This window comes from Tenebrio molitor, chromosome 1 (assembly GCF_963966145.1).
Source record: "Tenebrio molitor chromosome 1, icTenMoli1.1, whole genome shotgun sequence".
NCBI classification, from domain to species: Eukaryota; Metazoa; Arthropoda; class Insecta; order Coleoptera; family Tenebrionidae; genus Tenebrio; species Tenebrio molitor.
In genome coordinates, this window is record NC_091046.1 from 32,743,005 (window position 1) to 32,752,013 (window position 9,009).

The 9,009-nt window shown below is 35.8% G+C and overlaps 3 protein-coding genes across 4 annotated transcripts; 2 read left to right on the forward strand and 1 right to left on the reverse strand.

The window, feature by feature from the left end:
• Window positions 1–913: 913 nt before the first annotated feature.
• Window positions 914–3,958, reverse strand: LOC138137200 (uncharacterized). Its single transcript, XM_069056520.1, has 2 exons — window positions 2,016–3,958; window positions 914–1,963 (listed from the first exon to the last, which is right to left on the reverse strand). The coding sequence occupies exons 1-2, from the start codon at window positions 2,113–2,115 to the stop codon at window positions 1,158–1,160; spliced, it is 906 nt and encodes a 301-aa protein (XP_068912621.1). The 5' UTR covers window positions 2,116–3,958; the 3' UTR covers window positions 914–1,157.
• Window positions 3,959–5,689: 1,731 nt separating this feature from the next.
• On the forward strand, window positions 5,690–6,661 carry LOC138137220 (uncharacterized). Of its 2 annotated transcripts, XM_069056541.1 has the most exons (3): window positions 5,690–5,879; window positions 5,932–5,970; window positions 6,030–6,661. In XM_069056541.1, exon 3 carries the CDS (start codon window positions 6,032–6,034, stop codon window positions 6,587–6,589), a length of 558 nt encoding a protein of 185 aa, XP_068912642.1. In that variant the 5' UTR covers window positions 5,690–5,879; window positions 5,932–5,970; window positions 6,030–6,031; the 3' UTR covers window positions 6,590–6,661. The 2 variants fall into 2 exon arrangements, with proteins under 2 accessions (XP_068912642.1, XP_068912637.1); XM_069056536.1 differs by having other exon boundaries at window positions 5,691–5,970.
• Window positions 6,662–6,719: 58 nt separating this feature from the next.
• On the forward strand, window positions 6,720–7,492 carry LOC138137210 (uncharacterized). Its single transcript, XM_069056532.1, has one exon. The coding sequence runs from the start codon at window positions 6,723–6,725 to the stop codon at window positions 7,389–7,391; it is 669 nt and encodes a 222-aa protein (XP_068912633.1). The 5' UTR covers window positions 6,720–6,722; the 3' UTR covers window positions 7,392–7,492.
• Window positions 7,493–9,009: the final 1,517 nt, after the last annotated feature.

Sequence of the window (9,009 nt, forward strand, 5' to 3'; positions counted from 1 at the left end):
ACGCATATAAGACAACATGTGAATTATAACATACGGTTGAATACTTATAATGAAACTCATTTTTTTGAATTGTTTAGAATGCAGAAAGCAACCTTTTATAAGTTATTACATATTATAATTTTAAACGATCAGACACGACTCATACAGAAGAGGTATAGGGGAGGAAATCATGTCATTCCGCCAGAAAAAGGTTTACTTGCATTTCTCTGGTACATGTCCAAACAAGATACTCTGTTATCTATTGCTGATCGTTTTAATTTAGTTCCTTCAACAGTAATGCACTTAGTCAATGCCTTTCTTTACGTACTGTTACAATTAAAGGGAAAGTATATATTTTGGCCCAAAACACAAGATGAATACCAAATTATTTGTAATGATTTTACAAATTACCCCAACGTTGTAGGGGCCCTTGATGGCACACACATCAAAATAAAAGTACCTGCTAATCAGCACGATAGTTACGTAAATAGATATACCAAAGTCATTCCATCAACTGTATGGGTATTTGTACTGCGAATAAAATTTTCACCTATGTTTTTGTTGGATACCCAGGTTCTGCGCATGGCTCCAGAGTTTTTTCAAATTCATCGTTGGTGCAACATATAGAACAATTTGGGAAGCACAAATATTTCCCAATGGAAGAATACCACTTAATAGGAGACAGCGCATTTCCACTAAGATCCTGGTTAATCACTCCTTATTCGCGGAGAAATAATTTGACTAGAAGGGAAAAACATCATAATTTTTGTCTAAGCGGAGACAGAGTTTGTATTGAAAATACTTTTGGCATTTTGAAGGGGAGATGGGCACGACTGCAGTATATCAATACATATTCTGTCAGTAAGGCGATTGAAATCAGTACAGTAGCATGTGTGCTCCATAATTTCTGTTATTTATATAACGATGAGTGGCAGTATGACATATATGAAGACATGTTGAATGAAGAAGAATATATCAACAATAACAGAGAAGAATTTCGACTAGGAAATGAAAAAAGGAACAATATAGCAATGAATTTGGCAAACTAATCAATAGAATATTTTACTGTGACAAAAATATATTTAACCAAATTATAAACTCTCAACAATAATAAATGAAAATGTTATTCTGTTAAAAATCTTAAAAACAAAAAACAAACAAAACTTTTACTTTTAACTTTATTCTGAATCTGACGAAGAGATCCTCTTTCTTTTTTGCTTTATTAAACGTTCAAATTGGTCTAATAAACGTTCTCTTTGTTCCGTTTGCTTCAGTAGTATATTTTCAAATGATGAAAACTGTTTCTGTCTTTGTTCTTTATCTTCAGCATGTTGTTCTTTTAACAGGTTTATTAATTGGTTATTAGTACTAGCTGGTCTAACAGTCTTGTGCGTTGAAAACCTATTTTTAATCCTAATATTTTTGTCAACAATCTCAAGGTTTACTTCTTCATTTTCACTTTCTTCAGTATTGTCATTTGTTACCTCTAACGTATCTTGAAGATTTGGATTGGATTTATCTTTATGGCCTAAAATGCCGTGCATTTCATTGAAAAATGGAGGCGGTTCTCTTTTTTCTTCTCCTGTTTGTTTTACATGTTGAATGTGTTTTAAATATTGTTTTTGCAGGTTGGCAAACTTTTGCCTTAATTTTTCAACAGCCTCTTTACCTTCTCCAACGTTGAAACCGCTATCTGCCATTTCTTTTGCAATTTTTTTCCACAACTGACTTTTTATATGTTTTTTATCATCAAAATCTGTTGCATATTTGTCTCGAAGGTTTAGAAACAGAAGTGTAGCTTCCTGGTCAGTTGCATTTGGGCGTTTTGAACACCATATATTGCACTTGTCTGATATATCATTGTCGTTTCTAAAGCTGGTGGAACAAGAATCAGATGTAGAACATGAAGGTGAGACTGATGCTTCTGTATCTTGAGATTGAATTTTTAATATATTTTGTAAATATTGTTGAGCTTGAGCGGGATCTATGAAAGATATGCTTTTTAAAGTCAAACATTAAAATACCTACAACAGTACCATTCAGAAGAATATTTGCTGTGTTTAAATCCACATTAAGTATTATATCTTCTCCCTTATTATTTAAGGAAATTTCAACCAACTCGATGCTCTCAGACATTTTCAAAGGACACCACAAAATTCGTCACAACAATCGTTCACTTCAGTTCACTTAGAGCATAACCTCAATCAACTTCACTTACCCACGTTGCGACCAAGGTTACTCAAATCCCTAACACAGGTTACTAGTATGACGTAATTTATGACGTCATGATCATTTCCCCTCAAATACCGTTGCACGCAAAAACGAGGTGGTTACAGTAACCGACTTACCGATAGATCAACGCGAACTCGCGAAAAAACGCTTTTTATCTTAAAGTGACTTAATGGATTATTGCAACAATATGTTTCTATGGTAGGTACAATTGCGGCCACGGAATTTTGGCCGTCACTTGTCATTCCATTGACATGAGATGTAAAGCGGCCCTTACGTATTCCTAACCTCACTTTCTGCTATTTCAAGACTTGTCATTTTGACGCTGATTGACTTGCATGAAAACGCGCTTCCTTATTGCCTGCAACAAGTCAGGCACACACATATTATACATGTATATGCAGGAATAAGGCAAAAAGATTCATTCCCCTCGAATTCAAGACAAGACTTTCTTGGATCTTCTTGAATCTTAGCTCTCTGTAGTCTCGGTAAGATCTGTGCACCCTAACGCAGGTGCGCATGTGCTGCATAACGCCTTTCATTAAATAAGCACAAACATGCCTTCCTGCACATAATGCGATATCTTGTAAAGCTACTCTAAGTGACGATCAAACAATGATATTTTATTAACCTAATGTTGACAAAGAGAAAGAAAGCGTAAATAGGTAGGGATGATAAATATAAAAATAAAATAAAAACATAATAAATAGGTAGGTATTAGAAACATACAAAGAAACTAGTATTTTGTAACTGCCCCATTTGCGTCTAAAACTTTTCTTGGTCTCTTGGGCATGGAAAGGCATAGATTTCTGATGTAGTCCTGAGGTAACGCGTGCCATGCATCAGTGATCGCAGTAAGGAGTTCCTGTCTATTACGATAAATTTGTCTCTGTTTTTGCAAATGCCTTACCAAAAAACCCTACATATTCTCTATCGGGTTCACATCTGGACTACGACTGCGCCAGGCGAGGACGTTTATATTTTGATCCTGGAACCATGTTGCTACCCTATGAGACGTATGCACGGAGCAGTTGTCCTGCTGAAAGATAAACTTTTGATTGGGATAAACCCTAGTCACTGAAGGGCGCATCACATTTTCCAGGATCCTAATATAAACGACAGAGTTCAACCGCTCTTCCACATGGAGCATTACCCCAGGACTAACAGCAGAAATCCACCCCCATACGTTAACAGAAAAGCGACCGAATCGTTCGGTCGGTTCAACGTAGCGTTCATCATATCGGCTGTTTCGTGGTCTATACACCCTAACACGACCATTGTGCGACGACTGGAAGACCTTTTCGTCTGAGAACACAACCTAGCAGCTGCGTGGTTTCGAAGTTCAGTATTCCTCAGACGACGACGTGAGGTTTTGACGGAGCCCGGGAAATTACTAATATTCACTGCTGCAGTAGCAGTAGTAAAAGGACTGTTTCGTATCACAGTTAAAAGTTGTTCGTCTTGATTACGTATAGAAATTCGACGTCCCCCGGAACCTGGACGTCGTTCCACTGTTTGATCTTGCCTCCATTTTTTAATAATTGCACTTATCGTGCTTCTTCCTATACCCAAACGTTCCGAAATTTTAGAATGTGATAGACCATCTTGGAACAGGGATATTATTTATCTGCACTTTATTAAAATAGGGTATTGGTGCCATGTTCGCAACTATTTGAATGAAGTATGACAGTGACAAATTTTTAGATGTCAATTCCAAAAGTCAATCATAATGACAATAAAGCATGGACTACATCCAAAGTGACGGCCAAAATTCCGTGGCCGCGATAGTACTATTACGATCATAAAATTTTGGACATCAAACTTCTGTCACATTAAAAAAATTACTCTAAATCATGCTTTATTGAAACTGTCACATGAAAGATGAAATTGTTGTCAATTTGACACCGGTTTAAAATATAATTTTTTTAATATGCGAGTACATTTGGGTATTTGTTTTATATTTTTTATTAATTAAAACCTCGTTCTATTCCATTTGTCTGATTTTTACAACTTTTTGAATATTTTCTCTGTAAATCTGACATTCACATTTTCAAAATTGACACAATCAAAATTGAGGTTAGTAATACATAAGGGTCGTTTTAGAATGTATGACAGCACGATGACATTAGTGTCCAAAATTTTTTGATCGCAATAGTATACTCCGTACTCTGGTAGATTGCACGTTTTTTGACAGAAGACAGACACAGAAACCGGTTTGGCGGGAATTAATCTGCAGGGATACAATGGTTTTCTACATAACGTGAAACAATTGAGATGGAGAGTTTAGTATTTTTTACTGCTTTATGTTTTGGAACTAGAATTTAAAAACGTGCAATCTATCACCGTACGGAGTATACTTACCTAAATGGTAAACTTTAATGTTAAAGTAACTTTAGGCTGATTATGAAATTGGGGGTTAAATGCGTGCGAAAAAGGGCCTTTAAAACACTAGAACTTTAAGGGTTGCTTAAGTAACAACAAAATCACCTACCTACATTTTGATCAATGATAAATAGACATTTATAGAAAATTTATAATAGCAACGAAACAACAATTGACCATTTCTATATCAACGATTAATGACACAGATTACTTCGGAAAAGGTACAGGGTCATTATAAATGATTGTCCCATCGTAGGTGCAGGTGCCTGTGCGCTATGCTTTAGGTGTGCCGCTACGCCTACTGGTTGTTACAAACATTTAAAGTTGAGTCAAGTTGCAAAAAACCACTTTGCCTTTGCAACAGCACTTTTATGGCATTAGTCATTTGAAATTACTTTAAAACTGTACTTATATGCAAAATATTCAATCCAAACTATGATTTTCTGGTCTCTTTGTGCCTTTATTTTGTTCAAAAATATCGAAAAAATGCTGTTGCAAATGACAAGTGGTTTTTTGCAACTTGAGTCACTATTACAATGACCCCGTATTTCAATTTACTTTTTTTGTTATAATTTTCACATTGTAGTCCAGGTATAACAAAAAATAGCGTATGATACACGTTTATAAGTACCTTTAAAGCAGTTGGGAGTGTTGGAACGTTAAAACTCGTCGCGCGTGCTTTAAAGGCTTCCTTATAAACTTGTACTATCATAATATACCTAAAGTTGACTCAAGTTGCAAAAAACCACTTGGCATTTGCAACAGCACTTTTATGGCATTAATCATTTGAAATTACTTTAAAACTGTACTTATATGGAAAATATCCAACCCAAACTATGATTTTCTGGTCCGTTTGTGCCTTTATTTAGTTCAAAAATATGAAAAAAATGCTGTTGCAAATGACAAGTGGTTTTTTGCAACTTGAGTCAACTTTACTATTTTTTAATGTGTTATAAGTTAAAACATCCGGTCAATGCCAATTACGAAACAAAAAACACACCAATATTTTTCAATTGTTTCATTGCCAACAGACTCAGTCATTGTTGATCACCCCGTATAACGTAATTTGCGTAATTTGTTTTGGTGGCGCGAAGATTTCAATTTTTTTTATACACTCTGACGGTTGGCGCGAATTGTTCTTTCTTGCTGAGAGTGTATGAGTGTATTCTCCTGTGGTATTCTCTGCTGAGAGTGAGAGTGAGCCTTGCTGTGGTGAGCCTACTCTACATCTAGCTACAACCTACAACTGTGCAAAGAAGCAAGGTGTTCTGTGGTGAAAACTGCAAACGGTAATTAATAACACAGAATTTTGAGGTTACATTGATTTGCGTCGAAACCCAGATATTATATTTCAGCCTAGAAAAGAATCCCCAAATAAAGGTAGATTGTACATACATAATAGGTATAAAAGGAAAAATGTTTAAATTTTTCATTTGTAGAAATGCCACGAAAAAGTACTGCCTCAAAAAAGAAACAATCAAATGAAACTGAGGATGCCAAAATCGAACCGTGGCAAACTGCAACAAGCATCTATGAATTTACCGTTAACAACATCAAAGGTGAAGAGGTTTGTTTGGAAAAGTATAAAGGACATGTTTGCATCATAGTCAATGTAGCTTCAAAATGTGGACACACAAAGTCAAACTATGAACAATTTGTTGAAATGTATGATAAGTATTTTGAAGATAAAGGCCTTCAGATTTTGGCGTTTCCATGCAATCAGTTTGGTGGTCAAGAACCTGGTGATTCAGAGAAAATATGTAAATTTGCTGAATCGAGGAATGTTAAATTTGACATGTTTGAAAAGATTAAAGTTAATGGTAAGGATGCCCATCCTCTGTGGAAGTTCCTAAAAGAAAAGATCCCAGGACCAAAAGGAAAGGATATTAAGTGGAACTTCACAAAATTTATTATTAATGATGAGGGTGTACCTGTAGAAAGACATCTTTCTAGTGTTAAACCGCTCGCTCTTGTGGATTCTCTTCAAAAATTGTGGTAGTCGAACGTTGTGTTTTTTCAATGTTTGTAATCTTGTGAAAAGAATAGATGTATACTTATGCAACACAATCTACACCTCTGTAGTTATTGACCACGTTCCTAATTTTCCATTTGTCGTATGCGTTTGCGCGCTGATGTTAGGCAGGATGAATGCGCAGTTCGCAGTAGCGCAGTACGTAAATTGTGTACAATACAACGCAGTGTTATTGAGTGTTATGTTGACACCCGGCTTTCAGTTGTTTCATATTGCAACGATAGTTTTGAGAGTGTTTTCGACCGTCGCTCCAGTTGTCACAATGTCAAATCCAGAAAAACCCCAAGACGCGAAATCAATTTACGAATTCAGTGCAAAAGATATACAAGGAAATGTGATATCTTTAGAAAAGTACAAAGATCACGTGTGTATTATTGTAAATGTTGCTTCTCAGTGTGGATACACCAAGAATAACTATGCTGAGCTTGTGGATCTCTACAATGAATATGCAGAAACCAAAGGTTTGAGGATTCTAGCATTTCCATGTAACCAATTTGCTGGCCAAGAACCAGGCACCAATGAAGAAATTTGCCAATTTGTGGCAAGTAAGAACGTAAAATTTGACGTTTTTGAAAAGGTGAATGTCAATGGTAATGATGCACATCCTCTGTGGAAGTATCTGAAGCACAAGCAAGGGGGTACATTGGGAGACTTCATCAAGTGGAATTTTACAAAATTCATCATTGATAAAAATGGCCAACCTGTGGAGAGACATGGGCCCAGCACCAATCCGAAGGATCTGGTGAAGTCACTAGAGAAATATTGGTGATTCATTTATGGAATATTTTTAAGACCTATATATTACTCAAGCTTGGTTTACATATTATATGCATGTAGTTACAAAGATAATATATAATGTTTATTGCAGAAGATGGTCTAATTTTTTCCTCTCCATTTTTAGCTACTTTAAAAAGTGATGTTTGAAAAGTTGAGCAATGTTAGCATTTATTGCTGATTCATTGTTGATTTTATCAGTTTGTACTAGGTAGTACTTAATCAAATAAAAAGCATCAATACATCTAAGTAGGTACAATTTTGATATGATTGGGAGAAAAAAGATATTTTTAATAGACAAAAGAATCTCAATTTGGACTACATTCCAGACATAATAAAAGTACTTACTTATACACTAAAGCAGTTGAATTAGTGTTTAAAATGGTCTTTTTGGAAAATAAAATATGATGAATTTAACTACCTACCTATTTTAGTCGTTTTAGAGCTCTAAAAGACCATAATTCATAGTATTATAAAGTTATTGTACTAATAATCTTAGGTCCTTGAAGTTTAATAATGTTTACTTCGTTAGGTACCTACGTTGTGTTACATGCAGTTAAATACAACACTTTATACACATGTGTAATATAGTCCAGTCGTTAGGTAATTTTATTACTTTGTAGGAACAAAGTCTGGCGGAGAAATAATGTTTAGTATAATGACTATAATGTATTCCAACTTAAAAAAAACGATGCTTGGCCATGACACTTGTAATGATCTGAATACATTACTTTTTCCGCCAAATATTTGAACCTGCGCAAAACGGTAACAAATGTGGTCGTGATCGTCATCGAATCGGAGGAGTCCTACGTTGTGATTTTCTTTTGGCGGAAAAAGGTTCGGAATGCAAACGATGAGGGTTCCAGTTGGAAGAGTGCCGCAAATAAAACACACATGTGAGGGACGCAAAATACCTTTTCATGCCGCCGGCCGTTATCGACGGTTTTGCATGATTCAAAATCCGCCGGGAACGTAAAATTCCCGGCCTAGTACTTATAAAAGTGACCTTGCTAGAGAATGGGCAGGCAGCATTGACCGGACTCCGTTTCGGCGCAGGGACGCGAGGGTCGCGGGTTCGATTCCACTTGTGAAATAAATTTTTTACTTTTTAAAAATGATGTAAATTTGTCGGCATGAAAAATTTTGTGGATTACACGTCCAGAAAATGTTTTGCGAGTGCTCGTGTTGCTTCGCCTCGGCTAAACCGCCTCGGCTACGCAATATCACTCACACTCGCAAAATATCATTTTCTGGACTTGATGAAAAAAAAATGAAATGAATCCAAAAAGACAGAAACTAAGTTTAACGAAGTACAAGAAATTAATTAGTTGAGTACATCACAAATAAACGACAAGATGAATGCAACAATATTTAAAATAACAGAAAACGGGTACATAACAGACAAAATGACAGGTTAAAGCTTGCAAAACAAGTAAACAAATTATAAGGCAGTTATTACAGACAGGGACGGATGAAAAACCCTCTTCAAAAACCGCATCCCAGGTATTACTCATATTTTACAATTCGATTAATGACAGAAACAATGTTTAATTCGGAACTACACGGTCAAGGTACGCCAACGGGAGCTTAGAGCTGGAGGTAACAAACTTTCG